This window comes from Zalophus californianus, chromosome 1 (genome assembly GCF_009762305.2).
Source record: "Zalophus californianus isolate mZalCal1 chromosome 1, mZalCal1.pri.v2, whole genome shotgun sequence".
NCBI lineage: Eukaryota > Metazoa > Chordata > Mammalia > Carnivora > Otariidae > Zalophus > Zalophus californianus.
Genome location: NC_045595.1, coordinates 91,528,517 through 91,547,524, shown reverse-complemented (window position 1 = coordinate 91,547,524; position 19,008 = coordinate 91,528,517). Strand labels below are relative to the sequence as shown.

General features: G+C 47.6%; 1 protein-coding gene across 2 annotated transcripts in view; it reads right to left on the bottom strand.

Moving 5' to 3' along the window:
• EPHB1 (EPH receptor B1) overlaps positions 1–19,008 on the bottom strand; it is a 426,979-nt gene that overhangs the window by 108,997 nt on the left and 298,974 nt on the right. For both annotated transcript variants that reach the window (XR_003518576.2, XM_027586952.2), the window contains exon 5: positions 6,808–7,143. Coding sequence is in view for 1 of the 2 variants with exons in the window: in XM_027586952.2 (XP_027442753.1) it covers positions 6,808–7,143 (336 nt within the window). In the remaining variant the exon portion in view is untranslated. The remainder of the gene's footprint in view (positions 1–6,807; positions 7,144–19,008) is intronic.

Sequence of the window (19,008 nt, the reverse complement as noted above, 5' to 3'; positions counted from 1 at the left end):
CGCGCGGTCCAGCAGGTGATATCTGTCCATAAGAAGTCCAACTTGGTCAGTGAAATAGGCCACCCAACATGGTCAGTGTTCAGCCTAACCACCACAGACCGAGATGCTCTCTCTCAATTACATGTGGCCGCCTCCTAACTTTGGGAAAGTGCAAGTTGGCACCACAGCAGGCTGTGGGACCAAGAGCCCAGCTGACCGGTCCTTAGTGCTGCTTCCCAGCTAGTCGTCTCCTCCCTTGTGACTTGTCTGGGCCCGTGACCCCAGTCCCAGTGAGTTCTGTGGACTAGAATGTGAGCTCCGCAAGGCATCGATTTTTGTCTGTGCTGTTGGCTCTTGTGTTCCTGGTGCTTAGAGCAGTGCACGACGCACAGAGAGCCTCAATAAATATTTGTTGAGAAAGCAAATGAACGGGAGCCCCTAGAAGCAGGAACCCACGAGTCAGCCTGTGGAAAGCGGTCACAAAGGCTGTGTTGAATGAATGAATACATTCCCAAAGTTAGAGCGCTTAAATAAATAAATAACCCCCTTCGAGTGCGGCTGAATCTCACTGCGCTCCTCTGAGTAGATCGGGGCTGCTGGCGTCATCCGAAGATCGTTCCCTTCAGCTTTCCTTTCAGGAGCCACAGAGCGGGGAGATACCTGGTCAGCTGGCTAGCACCACGCCCCAGGCAAACATTTATGTACTAACTACTATGGAGGGACTAAAGGAACCTGGCAAGTACTTATCAAGGTTCCCTGTGCCTAACACGGTGTGGTCCCTCCCTCCTGAAGCTGGCGTAGGTGAGAAGGGCTGATTTTGCGTAGAGCTCATCATCTCGTGGAGAGCCCCAAGGTTGCAGGGGGTGGGGGTGGGGTGCCATGACTTTGATCAAGAGCAGTGCTACCTGCTGACCTACTCAGCTCAACAGACAACACACCACTGTTGGGAAATATGGCCCACACCTTCCTGAGACCACTTAAAATTTCCTTCTCAGTGTCAGGGCTTAAGAAACAATAAAAACAACCTTTTTAGAATTAACAATGGGAAGAAAGCAATGAAGTGAACTATGAAATTGAATTAAGAACAGTGAAAGTTTCATTTACTTAAGGTTTTTAAACTTTTCTTTATTAATTTGAATGAAAGTTTTCTTTAAAGTCATTCCAGTCTTTTTAAAGTTCTCTGACTCAATCTTTTCTCTACTTTGGAGCAAATTTCGCCTACTAATTTCCAATGAGACCAGCCCCTAAAAATGAACTGGTTTCAGCATATGGATCTTAACGCTCTAAATTTTTATAGGCAGCACTGTAATATTGTTTTAATATTTAATTTTGAGATTTACATAATATCTTTCCTCCGAAGAGCTCGTATATTGCAATATCATAAAATTCCTTTTCATATTCAAAGATTATTCTTTATGCATGCAAATACTATATTTAACCAAGGAATAATGCAAATTAGATGATGTGTTCAGAGGAATTGGTGGGCTAGGTAATTCTTTTGTAGGAAAAGTAGCATCTCTGAGTGACTTTAATTGTCTAGGAGCTTCAAAAACACCTTACAAAATGGACAAACTATAGGGGTTTATGACCATTAATGGAAGTAAAGCAGTATCTTTTAAATAAAATTAAGTAATGGGTTGTGTCTGTGGGCACAGTGACTATGTTAATATCCCACACGCAGTAGGCACAGTGGGCCACACGTGGACTGTGGGTAATACAAATGTCAGATATAAATACTGCTGATGGCGTCATAGAAGTAAGAGGGCAAGTGCTGCTTCTCTAAACACACGAGGAGGAAAGACGGACAGGCTCCTCTGGACAGCAGGATCCGCCTGGCTCAGGTACACAGTTTTGGCTCCACTGCCCTCATCAAACTCCCTGGGACTTCACCACTCGCCTTGCTGGTGCCCACTCCTCCCTCGAAGAATGGACAAACCGATACCTGTCATTTATCTGATGGGGATCACATCAGTCCCAAACAAAGAGATGGAGGGGCCTCAGAAGGAAACAGCCTGGGAAGAGAGCCCAGCAAACTCTCGTCTGGCTCAGAAATGAGGCTCATCCCCCAGTCCGTAGCCTGGTTCACAAAGTGACTTCCTGTCCCATTTCATTTGCTTGTCACAACAGCTCTAGAAAGCAGGGCTCATTACTCCCATTTTACAGTTGAGAAAGAAGGGGTCGTGGTAGTTCAGTGAATTGCACGAGTCATGTGAAGAGCCGAGAGAGGGCCCAACTGCAGGATCCCTCACTGTACCTCTGCTGCACTGAGCCCAAGAGGTGAGAAAGGTGGGGGCACCTGGGTGGCTCAGTCGGTGAAGCATCTGCCTTCTGCTCAGGTCATGATCCCGGGGTCCTGGGATCGAGCCCCACATCGGGCTCCCTGCTCAGCGGGGAGCCTGCTTCTCCCTCTGCCTCTGCCTCTGCCTGCTGCTCCTCCTGCTTGTTCCCTCTCTCTCTTTCTGATAAATAAATAAATAAATAAATAAATAAATAAATAAATAAATAAAATCTTTAAAGAATAAATAAATAAAAAGTCAGCAATTTAAATCTAGGTTTTCAGCTTCTAAGTTCTGGTAGTGCTGGGTAGGGCACCACTTGCTGGAGCTGAGCCTGTTCTCCATGGTTCTCTGCGGCCCTCACCACTCCCTACAGCCTGACACTTGGCCCTGCTTTGCTCCTCTCCACTGCCAGCCCGGCCCTCTAGGCCCTTGCGTGTATTCTCCCTGGCTTAGATGGTCCCAAATTCACTGACTCTATTTTATTTTGTAGCAAGTTGATTTTTGAGATGTGCCAGTCTGATTTGTCTTATTTATTTTTTCCAAGATGTCCTCGGAGGTCCCCTTCCCCAACTCTGACATTCTGAATCTAGTTGGCAGAAAAAAGAAGTAAAGTTTGTCATTCACTTTAATTCTCTCTGACAGCCGGATGATCCAGCCATCAGTCTGAATCTGGGGCCAGGCGCCAGAGAGTGGCTGCAGGAGTTAGCAGTGATAACAACCTCTCTGCAGATCGCTTGGCCGCTGGAACAGAGAGACTTCCTCCTCATCTGGTCTATTTTAAACTCAAGGCAGCTGTATTCAGTGCAAGGCTGCATCCTTGAAGACCTCACGTAAATCTGAGCTTGCATAATTCATGACCAACCCTGACCAAAGATGATGGACATTTTTTTTTGACAGCTGAAGTGGCCCAGCTATGTGGCAATAGCTTAGAGAGAGCTTACAACTTACCTGGCTCACCATAATTTGATTTTTGATCAGTCGGAGAATAAAATGGCCACAAATCTGAGTTTGAAACCTAGAAACATCATTGCTGGCTGTGAGCTGCTGAGCAGATTCTGAAAGCACTCTGACCCTGGGTTTCTTCATCTGATCCACCTCAATTTGGCATGGGCTTGGCACACTGGAGGTGCTCAAAATGGTAGTTCTCTGCCACTAGCTGTGGGCTGGGTGAGGATCTGATCCTGCTACTCTCCAAGTGATACAAGATCCTTGAGTAGTCATGACTATAGACATGACTGGGATAGTCACAGAAGGAGATGGAAGCCCTCAGCATCTCAGGACCCAAGAGATCCTTCAGTGTCCCCCCAGTGATGCTTGTCTCTGTGTGCCCTATGGACCAGAAGATGATTATAAGACCTGCTATGGTCTCTTCTTAGATCACAGCCCTTAGGGCCAAGAAAAGCCTCATGGTAACTCTCTCTGGTGGACTGATGCCAACCGTAACCCTTTTTATTGGATACCTCAATCAGAACGATGAGCTGCCTGCTTCCACTGGGCAGGGCTCACAACAGCAGCAGGAGGCAGCATCAGTGTGGTATGTCTGGGCAGCCCGGAGAAAGAAGAGCATGACAGTCCTGTGTCTGCTGAATAGTAAGAGCTGCATACCTAGCCATGGACATGGTCTGTAGCTTCTGACCAAAGGAAGAACCAGCCCAGAGCAACAAGTAGCCTCCCAGGGTAGAATCTGAGATTCATGAGCATCAGGCTTCTGATCAAGTCCAAGACCACTTAGCAGCCAACTTATCCAAACCCTTCTCTTATGTGACCCTTACTGACACCCATAGTCAAGCTCCAATTCACCTTGGGGACACCTCGGGTCCCTTAACAAACACACATTCATCTCCATCTTGATCCAGAGGCAGGAAAAAGTCTTTTAGGGTTCCCTGTGACAGAGACGTGGCACGACTTATGGATTTACATGGGTCCACCTACCTCAGCCCTTAATGGATCTGAGTGATATGGCTTTTATGATGCCTGCTGCTTAGTCTCTCTTTCATCTCTTATAGAATGTGTCACTTAGGGGCACCTGGGTGGCTCAGTCAGTTAAGCAGATCACTCTTGATTTTGGCTCAGATCATGATCTCAGGGTCATGGGATTGAGCCTGGCACCGGGCTCTGAGATGGGCATGGAGCCTACTTAAGATTCTCCCTCTCTCCCTCTTCCCCCTCCCTCCCCTGCCTCCCAAAAGTGTCACTTCCATTCATGTTTCTAAACCTTTCTCGGAGAGGTACAGGCCCAAGTGTTTATTTTGAAGGATCTCATCTTTTAAAAGAACGATCTGTTGGTTAAAAAGAGTTTGCATTCACACGCAGCTCTGTTAAAGCAGTGTGATAGCTCCATAGTCCTCAGAGCCCCATAGCCCACAGATTAGGACCCGTGGGTCACCTTGTCATTTGTTTCATAATAACCACACGCAACCAAGAAGCATCCTTTTCTCATTGACTGTAAACTTTCTGACACCCAAATTCCAGATTCCCAAAAAGAAATCCCAGATTGGAAGATGTTGATGGGGCTGAGACTCCAAAATCAGGGGAGGTTAAGAGAAAAGGGCCTGTCATAGGGGGAACAAAGGGCAGGAGAAATACACTTCTGGAGGGAGCGAGTGAGTGAGGATGACAACAAATATTTTGAATGCTGGCAATGCCGGGCCCCTTGCAGGAGCCCCGGTCCCTTGGTGCCTCTGCAGCCTGGGAAGGTGCAGATGGCAAGACAAGCAGATGGGCAGGTTCGGGAATAGCAGGGTAAGGAAAGGGAGGGGCAAGAATCAAAGCAAACCGCTCTAAGTGGCAGGTTTGTTCGCACATTCTTAGAGAGAGAGAGTAGACAGCCAAGCCCAGCATGACATGACAGCCTGGCAGGATTATTAGTCCCAGAAGCTGGGACACTAAAATATTTCAGCCAGTTTTCTGCCTTAAACTCTCCAAGGGAAACACTGCTAACAAAGGCTGCCCGTGTTCCGTGCTCAACGTGATCCAGAAATTACCATCCCCTTTTCTTTGGGGAAGACAGACTGTCACAACCTTTGTCTCCATGGTGCTGGGGCTGTGGTCACCAGCTGGAGGCTTCCACACTTCCACGCCTGTTTTCTCACTGCACACGCATGCATGCAAACACGTGACCATACACATACATACAAACACGCACACACGAACACACACATGCTCACGGCAACAACGCAGCCATCTGGACAGCCATGCTCTCCCACAACACCTTTTTTTCTCCTGAGTTCTGACAGCTTAAACCCAAGAATCATCTGCCATCAAAGATGCCTGGTATTGAAAGAGGCAGAAGGAGCCCGCGGATGGGGAGGTGAGGAGCAGATGAGGACAGAGTAGAGAAGAGGAGGTTAAGAAGGGGGAGTGACACGGAGGGAGAGAGAGAGAGAGACAGTAAAGGGACGTGCTTGGCTCCAGCTATTCCACTAACAAGCTGTCCTTCTAGAATCTGTTGATTGAGAAAAATCCATAATTCCAAATAAGATCACAGTCCATTGCCCACGACCCCCACTGCCTATAGACTTTCCCTCTGCAGTCTTGCACCGTCACCCCAGGGGAGAGATTGCTCATTTCTCTCTAACTCCCGTGGTATTTACCGCATATGCATGGTACACACGCCTTGGACGCACCATGCCGCAGATTTGGAATGTGCATCTATATACTACAAATTCTGCAGTTAATGAGTTTTCTGGGAGGAACAGTGGTGTCCAGGTCTCACTGTATCCCTACAGCTTGGCATACATCAGAGCCTAACTAGCCCTCTCTTAATAATGAGTGAGTAAATAAATGAGTGAGTGCTTGAATGGACTGGTTAAATGGATATAAAAAGAAATGGATTGTTGCAAGAGGTGTGAAAAGTAATAAAGAGAAAAGGTCAGAAGAGTAAGGGATACAGAAATAAAGAGGAGAGAAGCAAATGTGTTCTGAGCTGTGCATGCCACAGGGATGTATGGGCTATCAGGAATGATCTATTGCCGATGATCTGAAGTCTCTATCACAGCATAGCATTCATCTAAGCAAGCTATACAGGAGAATGCACTCTTGAATTACATGGTTTAATTGAAAAATAATCTATGAAGGCAATACTCACTCTATCACATGATTCCTGGGAAGTTTCTTTCATCGGGTTTTCTGATAAAGCAGCACTGGTGTTCTTAACATCGTGCAGGGCTTCCACCCATTCACCTACCTATCGCCCCATCCATCTGTCTGTCACTCTACCACCCATCTGTCTGTCTGTCCATCTATCTTTCCAAAGGCACTTGTTGAGCCCTAGCTGGATGCACAGTAATGCGTTCTACTCTGACTTGGATATACCTCTTTGCTTTTGTGCTGAGCGTGAGAATATCCCACAGAATCCAGCTCACCCTCAGAGGTGAAACACTACGCCTGTTTTCTCCATGGCTGCAAATGCCCATCGCCTGACGCCTTCGCTCCTGGGAGGAGGCCAGCAAGCAGAATGGGTGTGGCTACAGCTTTGCCCCTTCATAGAGACGGACAGGGAGCCAGGCACGCAGACAAGCAGAAGGCACACAGGTGCCTCCTGACTTACCAGCTTGGTTCGTGGTGATGTTGACGGAGACATGCTGTGGGGGAAAGGGGCTCTTGCTGGAGACTCCGTTGACAGCCTGGATGTCGAAGGTGTAAGGGGTGTGGGCCCACAGGCTGCTGATGGAGACTCGGCCCTCGGTCAGGCCCAGCTGCCGGGGTACAAACTCCACATTGTCATCACAGCGGGAGCAGCTCCGACGGTCTGCACGGCACTTTCTACAGATGATGTTGTAGGTCACATCGTCCCGCCCACCCGTCTCCCTGGGCGGGTGCCACTCCAGAATAATAGATGTCTCATTGACGATGGAGATGACGTTGCGAGGGCCTGATGGGACACCTGGAAGGAGACAAAGAAGGGCCTGGTGAGGTTGGGTGGAGGCTTCCTCCTCCAGGCTCTCTCCATCTGTCTTTGGTGGGTTCCCACCCTTGTCACATGCATGCATCATTTCCTGTCCCTCAATCCCAAATCTCCACACTCTGATCCATTCCGAGAAAATGTGGTGGACAGAGATGACAACTCACCCCAAACTCCCCTCTCAGTCGTCCCCGCTGGGAAGACTTCTTTCAGTCACGTGTGCCAAAGGAGAGGAGGTTGTGAGGACCTGGCTTCAGGCCCTTTTGTTCTCAGGACTACGCCGCTTCCCCTAGTCAATGCGAGCGTAGAGTATGTATGTATATTAGACACTTATGGGATTCCTGTCTTTTCTTAACTAGTGTAGAACTCAAGGGTTGAGGGACACCAGCGGCCCATCAAAAGCCCCCAAAGATCCTAGCATTCTGCACAAAACCTCACACAACTTGGGGTCTGTGTGGTGTGTACACGCTGGGGGTGTTTCTCTGCAGGACAGGTTGCTAGATCACCTGCATAGATGAATATTCACAGTGCCCAAACTTTGGTGCATGAAGACAAGAAGCAAAGTTGGGTGGGAGGTTCAGACAAGCCACCATTTTTGACCCCATGACATAAGAAGAGCATAGAGGTTTGTTCCAGACACTCTGCTATAGCTGCTTTACACGCATTTACATGGGAAGATACAGTGATTAATTCAATTTTATAGAGAGGGAAACTAAAGCTGGGCATGCAGACTGGCTGTAGATCATGTGGTCTATAAGAATTGAAGCCAGTACGGAGACCCATGTCTGCCTGATTCCATAGCTCATGCTCTTAACGACAGCCCTCTGCTGCCTGCTAGTGAAACTGGGTATCTTTCCCTACTAAGGAAAAAGCTGTCTCCCACTCTGGCCTTACACTGGTACAGTACTCCAAAGGTTGATGGTCTGATCTGTTCATGGATAACAGGAGACTTGAATAGCCTCTCCTACAAACCAGCCAGGCTTACTGGGAGTCAAGGAGAGCAGCCTTTCCCTCTGGACAGCTCTGTCTATAGCTGCTCTTCATCCTGTGGCAAAGGTGGAAATGTCTTGTTAAATACTAAATTCTAGAAAGCTTGGTCCTTTGTAGAAAGGCAAGCTGTTTCTGAATTACCGACCACAGTACTGGACATTTGATGAAGTCAGAGAATCTCCTGCCCAAGAACAGATCACAGCCTCAGGTTCCCCAGCTGAGCACTGCGTATCCTCGATGTGGAACGCTGAAAATGAATCCTACCCAGAAGCCTCCCTTCCAAACAATGGGTCTGCTGGAGCAGCCGCTTCAGATAGTAATGCGTTCAGAATTCATGCACGTGACTGTCGCCAGCTGAACGAAGACATGTGTAAAGTGGTTCATGCTGAAGACAGGAATCAAATGCCAACAAACAAAATGAGGGAATAACAACAAGGTCGGGGGGCACCAGGGAAGGATTCTGTGTTGAATCAGTCAACAGCAAGCAGCTAGAGCAGAAAGCAAATATTAAATCGGATTCTATTAAAATGTGAAAGAAAATCAGTACTGTACTATATAAAGCCCATTAGGCCTGAGCTAAAGCACAACTTTCATGCATGCTTGTGACAGGGCAGGATTCATGAAGCATTTTTACTGAAGTCTTGCAAATAGCATTCGAGAATTCCCCACCCATCTGCCCAGGGATAAACATCCATCTCTTCTCGAATCAGCACACAGCCAGGGCGGGGAGGGTAGCAGGCACGGCCGTCGGCGGGCTCTTACTGGGCCAGGCCAGCTTCACCTCACATCGCACTATTCATTAACACACATATTGGCGAGTGCCTGGTTTGGACACATCTGTTTGCTCAGACTGATGAGATTCCAACCACAAGCTCCCAGTGGTCAGTGCCACTGTTCCCTGTCTCCGCAGACAGCCCAGCCTCTGCCACAGGCCACCGTTTCTCATCCTCCTAATAAATACGTTCATCGAGGGCTTGCTCTCTGCGAGGCATGGGGTGAATCCTCTAATGGTGTTCTCTTACTGCATCCTTGGGACATCATGAGGCTCTTACTGGAAGGCAGCCTTGGGTGATGGGGCAAGGACAGGTATTGCCTGGGAGAGTGGCCACCCATCCTTCCCACCCTTTGGAGGCCTCCCCATTGCAAGTATTTCCTTTCTCCCCTGACCTTCAACGTCATCCTCTCCCGTGACTCCACCTTCTCCATTTAAACACCCATAAATTTTGGCCATTTTAAAACCAAAGCACCATCACTGGCATCTTTCTACATCGGACATCCTCTCTTCTTCGCCCTGCAGCCGAGCTCTTCAAAATGGAGGCTCTTCTCTCCCCTCGCTTGGCCCAGGGCAGCCCGGTTACTTCGCCACTCTCCCACCACGTCTGCTTTTCCTCTGGTCTCCTACCTGACAAATGAGGGGAACACCCTTCAGTCTTCCCTTCCTTGACACCCCGAGTCCTCACCAGCCAGACCCTGACAGTCACATCTTCTGTGTCCCCCACGGACGGACTGTCACCACAGTGAGGGCCCATCTCTTTTTCCTCAGAATGTTCCCTTCCTCAGGATCTCCACCACCTCAGAACCCCGCACCCTGTGGACTTTTCTGCCCCTATAGCAACAGCCTGCCCGTGAATCCGCCAACATTGCTTTGCGTCCTTGTTATCCATTCTCGTCTGCCGGAGTGTGAGTTCCGAAATATACGTGAGATCATGGTGTTCCCCTGCTCAAACCCTAATTGCCCAAAAGTCTACCTTCCATTCACATCCTTCATGTTCCCTTGTAGTTGTGTTGCTTGGGATCTCATCCCTGGCCACTAGATGCTCGCCCTTACATTGTGGCCAGTAGGAAGATTCCTGTGATTTCCTGTGCACACTCAACTCTCTTCATGCCCCCGAGCTTCTGCACAGTGTTCTCTGCTCTCTGGAATTCTTTTGGTCCTTATCTGCTTGATGAACTCCTGGACACCCTCCAAGATCTAACATTCATTCCACCAGGAGGCTTCTTTGAGGCCTGCAGTCATGTGCCTCCCACCCCTGGGTTTCCATAAGTCCATTTTTAGATGCTAACACAGATCCCATCACTGCATTGTGATCATCTCTTCCTCTGGGTTGTCCTCACCACGTGGCCTCCTGGTGGGCAGGAGCCTGTGGTTGGCTTGTCTCTGGGTTCCCTTGCCCCAGCTCCTTGCCCGGGGGATGCAAATCCCTTGCACCTGGTTTGACCTCTGCTCAAGCTGCATGGCTTAAGATCACATGTGTGCCCCCTACTCCAGTATGAGAGGCCCTGCTGTGGGGCAGAGGGAGGACACAGATGCGGTAGCAGTGAGGACCCATTGCTTGTGCCCTGAGTCGTAGAGGCTTTAGTGAAATAAAGGTAGCAAGTGGGGAGCTGGTTTAGAGAGGCCTTCCCTGTCCCTTAATCCAACGGTGTCCATAGCAGCTGGGAAGACCCCAGTCGATGCTGCCCCATGTCTGCTCCCCACTTAGGAAGAAGAATGGTGCATTTCCAGGAAGATCTTTTTTTCATGTTTATTTAGAAATAGCCTTCATATAAAGCAACTACTGTCCCCTTCTCGTTCATGGCTGCATTCCAGAGAAATACATCTGTGGGGGCATAAATGGGGGTCTATTGGGCCCATGGTTATTGAGTCCAGAACTGCATATAGTAAATCTTCTCCTTTCGAAGAGAGCTGGGAGAACCTAAATATGTGTGTCCTCAATGGTAGGGGTGTGTCTTGTTATCTCAGAGCTCAGCACAGTGCCTGGGCTCCCAGTGCGCATCTATGCAGGTGGCCCGAGAGCGGGCCACAAACACTGACTGGGATCCTGTCCCTTACTTATTCATTTCACTCATCCATTCCTTTAACAACTATACCTGTGCTGTTCTAGGCACTCAGGGGTTAGGAAAATGCCAAACAGATAAGCCTCTGCTCCCAAGGAGCTTACATTCTGGTGAGAGAAAACAGATAAGAAAGAAGGAAACCTCGAGATAAATGAGATGACTCAGATAAGAGTAAGTGCTCTGAGATAAAATAGCCCCCAGGTTAAGATTGCCTCCCAATAATGCTTAGCTCCTGCTCCCTTTCCCAGGAGGCTGGCTCTGGGCAGGGCAAGCCAGGGTCCAGGGTCTGGGCGGCTAAAACACCAATGGTCCCTGGTCTCTGCTCTACTCGCCTAATGATAAGAGCCAGGTCCCTGTCAGCAGCCTGCTCTACCTCTCCTATTCTTGGAGAGTCTGACCAGAGCAGGTTCAGGCCCCGAATGAACCACCGTTACCTATCCAAGCTGCACTCCCTGGGTTTGAGGACTTAACCCTGCAGGGAGCATCCGTCCAGAACCAGAGCTCCCAGCCACATCCCCAGGAACGAGGCCAATTGAGACAACCACACAAAAATGTTAAAATGGGGAGTGGAGAGGGAAGTCAGAGGGAGAAGAAAATCTGTCATCTCCGTCAGCAAAAGCCCTCAGTGCGTGCAATGGCAGGGCTCAGAGCCACAGTCTCCTTGTCTAAGCTCCCTGCTCTTGCGTCCATGTCCTCGTTTTTCTTAATTACATACAGACAGGCTTTTTGAAGCTTCTCTGATCTGTTGCCACGGTTACTACTGATGAAAGCTTCCTGTGAAAAGGGCTAAAGAGACTCAGTCCTTTTAAAAGATGGGAAAACCACTGAGCTGGTTTAAGTGGGAGGGGCATGGTAGGTCCTAGGTTATGAGGATGGGGCTCCGTGTCTTCCAGAATGTGCCCGAGAGGTTGGCTCAGCCTGCATGAGTACAGTTGGTATTGGGACTCCAAAGAGTTAAATAGAAAAGATCCTCCTAGAGGCAGGATTGGCCCAAGTGTTACCATATTGAGATAGAATCTCCTGTTTCTTAATGTGATTTAGCCCAGATGATTTTTTTTTTAGAAGAATGGAAAGACAGAGTGGGTGGGAGAGAGTGGGTGAGTGTATTTGTAGGCATTAAGCTGGAAATAAGAGCACTCTTGAGTAATCAAAGGGAAAATTTGCTGAAGATAGGTAAGCCCTGAAAGCCAATTCCTTTATCAGGAATCTTAATAAGGCCAACTTTCTGGTCTCAGAATTTAGATGTGAACTTCAGCCTGGTCCAAGATGCCAACCAGGCAGGGTCCAGCTAACTGTATATTGCCGCAGCCAGGGTCTACAGCCTTGCATCCCTCCCCATGGGGAGCTGGTGGGTGACAACAGTGATGAGGTAAAGCTTTCCAGGGAGACTCCATGTGCAGGTTGTGATCATGCTGCTCCATGTCAAGTCAGAGATGGGCTTCTCCTCATTGTGTGCACAATCTCTTGAAGAATCTGATGAAAGCAATGAAGATTTTCCCCAGAAAAATGGACAAATGCTTGAACACACACATGATTTTTTAGAGACTCCCAGGGATTCATAGTTCCTTATAACTAATCAGTGAACCTCCTAGGTGTTCACAGCAACCAAGTTCAAAAATATTCTCTTGTTGGTGAACCTTGAGAAAACGAACTTCTAAGCCTTAATATTCTCATCTGAAAAAAGTGTTAATTTTGAGGCTCTAATGAGATAATATACCCAAAGAGTTTAGCTGTGTGGCTGGTACACAGAGGAACTCCATAAATATCAGCTGCTATTAGTAGTATTGTCATTATTAGATGATCTGGAACCCAACAGCTCATCTAATTAAGACTGATCTTGTGCAGCCCCTCATTCCTTAAACAGAGACCCCATGCCCAGAATTGTGTTGGGCACTGTGAAAGCCACGAAAATATGGAGGTTACAGCCCATGATGCTGGGGAACCCAGATGATTTCTAGTAAGGTAAGTCCCCCTACCCATGAAGTATGGGAACTGTGGACACACACAGGTAAGGATCAAAGTAAGTAATACAGACACAAAGAGGTACAGATGTCTGGGAAAAGGTAAGATCAATGCAGAACAAAATACTCAGGGATGGTGTCTGGGGGCCTTGTCTACAGGTTGGAGCTATACAGGAGAACACCTTGGAGGCCATGTGCTCCAGCCTATATACTTTAGGCCCCCTTACCCCTGCAAGCACATCCAGGAAGGGGGAAAACCCTAATCTTGGGCACGGGGCTATATCTCAAGAATGGGTCCTGCTTTTTTTAACCTCTTTGTGCATCTGTATATCTGCTCCCTAATCTCCCAAGAGGTGGTCTGGCTTTGACATGGTATCTGGGCTTCCTTGTTCTCTCTTACCCTGTGGGCAGGGAAGACCCTCCTTTACTCCCACAGCAAACTATGTCCTCTATTCAATCTTCCTTTAGGAGAAAGGGTTGAGATAGGTTCTGGGAATGAGCCAAGAAGGACAGTTTATACTCAGGACTCTTAAATATTGTAAGTCAAAAGAATACAGAGATAATGTTCTTGTGACTCAGGAGAGTCAAGATGGTAGTTTGGAAAACTGACTGCATACTTTAATGTGGGCTAAGGGTCAAGAGAGGATGGAGAGGGAGATCAGAAAATGACATCAGAGGTAAGGATGGTGCAAAAAGCATGGTGGGGGGCCCAGGAAGACATGGGTGGTGTGGTCCAGGATTGGTTATCAAAAATGACAGTACTATTGGGACAACTCTTTACTTATTGCTCACTATGACACAGCTACTTAAAGAACCATGTCTAAATAATTGGGAGGCTTCCTGGAGAAAGGGGAAAGTCCTTTGAGATTTTATGGAGAGATAGATAGGAGTCAAGGAACAGAGGCAGATCTGGAAATGGGGCTGTAGATGTATGATGAGGTCTTCTATGGTCGCAAAATATGCAGAAAACCAGATCAGGTTGGTTGTTTTATCTTTGCCCTCCATACAGCTACAGGGCTGAAAGCAGGATGAGTTGAAAGGTAATATAAGCAAAAAGAGGGAAATTTTGCAATTATCAGAAAGGTGGTAGAGTTATCAAATAAACATGAAGTCAGTTTCATGTTCAGTTGTGGTTCTTTCTTTGGTAACTGGTTATTTGAAAACAATGCCAAACAAAAACAAAAACAAAAAACCTCTATTCTTTTAGGTGCCATGTGTAGCTATGACACTTCCCAGCCTAAGTTCAGCTCTCTTTCTCCCTTTCTTTCCCTCCTGAGACACCAATTCCTCTTCCATCATTCCTGCACTGGTGTAGAATTCCTGGGAGAGACTGGACAAGAATGAGCACTGTCCTAGAGGAAAGAGCTGTAATGGGGTGCACCATGCTGGTTCAGAACCTTGGAGAGGGGCATGTGCCTGCATGCTCCCGTCCCCTCCACAGAGGCACCCTGGACGGCAGAGGGGCAGTTCCTAAGATTCTATGTCAGGCACCACAGTAGTGGTGTCAGGAGTCAGTGGCAGAGGAGTTGTCAGCTCTTCTCACTGGGGGATGTGGGGTGGCTATTCGAGGCCATATCAGAAAACCACAAGTAATTCATCAGAGACCTGCTGCAAAGTGGAGGCATCAGAATGGACTAGTGAGGCATCCTCCACTCAATAATAAAAGCTAAGAGAGGCTTGAGATCCTTACAAAAAGACTGTCTACAGTTTGTGAATGATGAGCACCAGACATCTGGAACACCATTTGCTTAATGTGAAGATGGTAGTGTGTAAAGTTCTGAGGTGTCCCTTCCAAAGAGGCAGTCGTGCTGGAGGCCTGAGGCAGCAGGGCTAGAAAGGTGAGTGGTGCCTCTCCCATTGCAAGCGAGGCACCCTGGTTGCTCCCCTCAAAATGCAGGCTGTCCTTCTGGGGCAAGGAGGAGAGGTTGTTGAAACCTGGGGAAATTATTGCTTTACTTTTCCTAACAGCTCTGGATCCCGATGTTCCCAGAGACAATTTTATGCCACCTTTGGAACAGGTTTAAAATGAACCCAGGGACATAGGCTTCCTGTGGACAGACATCTGTGCCATCTGCACGGACGTCAGAATGACAAGACATTGATTTGGTGGAACTCACTGGCTTCATGCCGCTAAGTGAGTGATTAATGCTGGCTGGTTTCCTAGAGTAGATTTCTACAAGGACCATCTGAAAGAGAAGAGATTTGGTTTCCATTTAGTGGTGCTCTATCTGGAATTCCAAGTTTTGTTTTAATAACAAACCCTGTATGCAAAGTATGATCTTAGGTATTTTGGTATGTTCTTTAATAAAATCCCATCTTCCCAACATTCGATGAGGTAGAAACTATTACCCCCATTTTACACTGAGGAAACTGCCTCTCAGAGATATTAAGGAGCTTCCCCAAGTCACTTGGCTGGTGAGTGGTGGAATCAAGACTTGAAGACAGGCCTGGCCAGTCCCAGAGCTCATCCTTAGCAACTCTTCCACCCATGGCAGAGGCACCTAAGGGCATAAGGTGTAGGAGAGATGCACATGCAGCCAGGTGCTGGGGGTGGGGGGTGAGTCTCTCATGGTGGCAGGAAGCTCTCCTTCCTGAACTGTTCCAGTGGCTTCCCTGGAGAGACAGAGCAACGGTGGTTCCAGGACTGTGCTGAGCAAGTCTGCACGTGTTGCTCACTAGGGTCTTGGAAACACTGGGCCTCTACTCAGGCAATTCTTCTAATCATAACAGTTAGTAATAAGAAGAAATGATTAGTCAAAACAAGGAGGGACCCTACTGAGAGGGATTTCGGGAGCATCGGAGAACCTAGTGTTATACATTTCACCAAACACCAATGTTGGTAGAAAGTACTCCTTGTTTCTCCAGCTTCAGTGGAGCTAATTGTCTGGGAGAGGGGGTGGATTTCACTTTCTGGGAAACAAGACAGCCCCTCCACCTGGTCTGAGCTAGAGCCTGAGTGTCTGGTTGCTACAAGGCTGCAGAAGCCCTGGGAGGATGGCTGAGCCACCTGGACCTGGGGAGGCAGCTTATTTCAGTAGGAATATCTCCCACCACTTCCTATGTGGGGGAGATATACGAGGCTGCACTTCTACTCATGGTCAGAGGGAGGCCGGAGAAGGGAAGCCTTGACATGACTCCCTCCTACAGAGTCCTTGGGAATACTTCAAGTCAAGGAAAGCTAGAGGTCATGTCATCCTAAAGACATGGCCTTTGAGACCTCTTTCCTAGCCCTGAAATGAGGCTCAGAGGCCTTGTGGGGTCGTGAAAGATGCACTGGACTCACAAAGAGAAGATCAAGACTGAGGGCCAGCTTTGCCACAGTGTGACATTAGGCAGGTCACTTACACCCTCTGAGCCTAATCTTTCATTGATTTGTGACTGATCAATCTAGACTTGTTTACGGAGACTCCACTGTGTCCTGAGCCCTGTCTATAAGATTATGCTATTCATAAATTCACCGACATCTGCCCTGAAGAGTTCAAAATCTGTAGGGGAGGTGGGCACCTGTACAAAGCCACACTGACTGACAAGGCTGGTGGAGATGCACCCCCCCCAGATTCATGGACTATTGATTCAATTTTCCTTGGGAATGCAAAGAAGAATCTTCCAGCCATTGTCCCTTTCAGTTCTAAAAGAAATTTGTGCTGCCTCTCTCCAGGTGTACAGGAAAGATCCAGGTTCCAAAGACAATTCAAGGTCAAGGGAACAAAAAGAGAAACTGAAAAATTAGATATTCCTCCCAGAAACTTATAGGTCATCCCAAATCAAGTCCTCATTCTGACACTTCATAGACACACTTATTCTTAGAACAGGAAGAAACCTTGCAGATCGTGGTGTGTCCCTGGTGGTGAATGCCCTCTACACTCCCTATGTAGTTGGCCAGCCTCTGTTTGATGCCCCCAGTGATGGGAAGCTCACTACTCCCACCACTAGGGAGTCATCTCTTAACGATAATCATAACCTATTTAAAAATATAATGGAGGAAGGTACCTACTCACAATAGCCACAAAACCCATAAAATACCTAGGATTAAATCTCACGAGGCCTGCATAATAATACCCGCATGAAGATAACTATAAAACTTTACTCAAGGGCACAAAATTAGACCTGAATACCATGCTCCTGGAGGGAGAGAGATATCATAAAAAGGACGGACCTTCCCAAAGCAATCCATATATTCAATGCAATCCCAATCTCAACTTAATAGGATTGCTTAATGAAATGCGCCAAGCTGATTTCAAAGTTCATCTTGAAGAAAAAAATGTTTGAGAATGGGCAAGACATTTTTTACCAAATCAGTAATATGTAGGCATTTGATTTATAAGTTATTGAAACCCTTATAAAGCTACCATCTTTAGAACAGTTTAGAAATGATGCCAGAACAGAACATTTTTTCAGTGGGAAAAAAATAAAGATAAGTATATACAGGCATTTAGTAGATAATAAAAAAGGCATCTCACTAACATGTGGACAATTCAGGTGGAGTTGATGGGATGTTATTTTTAATAAGATACAAGAACACCAGTGTCCCATCCTATACAAAAATAAATTCCAGATGGAGGAAGGAGCTAAACATAAACACTATATAAAGAATTGAAAGAAAATATAAGAGATTGTTTTTATACCCTAGAGTGGAAGGACATACACAAAAACCAGGAAAAAGTCAATACAAAAATCCCCAAAACCAGAAAGAAAAAGATGGTCAGGTCTGAGTTTAAACATTAAAAATGTCAATATGACCAAAAAACAAAACAAAACAAAAAAACTATACCCATAAATAGAGTTAAAAATCAGCGGAGGGCTGGGTGGACATATAATTAATGGGCATCTAGAAATCAATTTTTTAAAGATTTTATTTATTTATTTGACAGAGGGAGACACAGCGAGAGAGGGAACACAAGCAGGGGGAGTGGGAGAGGGAGAAGCAGGCTTCCCGCTGAGGAGGGAGCCCGATGCAGGGCTCGATCCCAGGACCCTGGGATCGTGACCTGAGCTGAAGGCAGACACTTAATGGCTGAGCCACCCAGGCACCCCTAGAAATCAATTTTTTTAATAGAAAAAGGACAAGAGTTATAAAGAGTTAATTCCCAGAAGACAAAATAAATTGGTCAAGAAATGTATGAAAAATACACACTAATTTATAATTAGGGAAATACTAGTCAGAATTACTAGGAGGTCAGTCAGATCAGCAAAAAACAAAAGCTGGCCCATGTGTGGAGAAGCAAGACGGATACCCTTGCCAGGGGTGTAAATGGCTTGAGTCCTCTAGGAGAGCACTTGGGTAATACTAAATGGCTTTCTGAGTGTATGTGCCCACCAACCCAGCAATTCTATTTCTAGGTGAATTTCCTCCACAAATACCAGCGTATGTGCCCCCCGAGGTATGTCTGAGCATTTGTGCGGCAGGATTGTTTCTATTAGGGAACCGATGGAGTCAGTCCGAACGCTCACCCAGGGGGTCCTCATAACAGAGCAGAGGGCATTGGTGGCCCCCGCCCTAGTCTCTCTGCCCCAGCCTCACAGAAGACAGGATCCCCAGACACCAGCATGTGGATCACGGATGACGAGTCCCAGCCGATGAAATGCCATCCCGCACTGTCTCAAGTGGGGTGTCATTAGCTCAGTGCCACCTCACAGGCAGAGGTCCTCCTTCCTGAGGGAAGCAGCCTTGCACTGAGGGGAGACAGCCCTGAACCCAGGCAGTCAGGCCTCGGCGGAAATCGGGCCCGGCCACTCACTCACTTACGTGCAAGTCCTTCTGGGCCTCAGCTCTCTCACATATAAATGGGGATAACAGTAGCACCTAGCTTATATTCTGTGAGACTGACTGAAGAGATCCAGTCAGGGGCTCAGCACAGTGCCTCATGGGTGGAGAGACCTCGATCAGTGCCGGCTATTATCTCCGTCTTATTAGGCACCCACGTTCCCGATCTAATCAGTCATAGCAGAGCGCCAGGGCACAGGGCACGTGAGGTCCACTCAGGAGAGGCCTTGGCCCCAACGCCGGAGCAGGGGCTGCAGGTACGGGCACAGCTACCCTCATCAGAGCTCAGCGCAG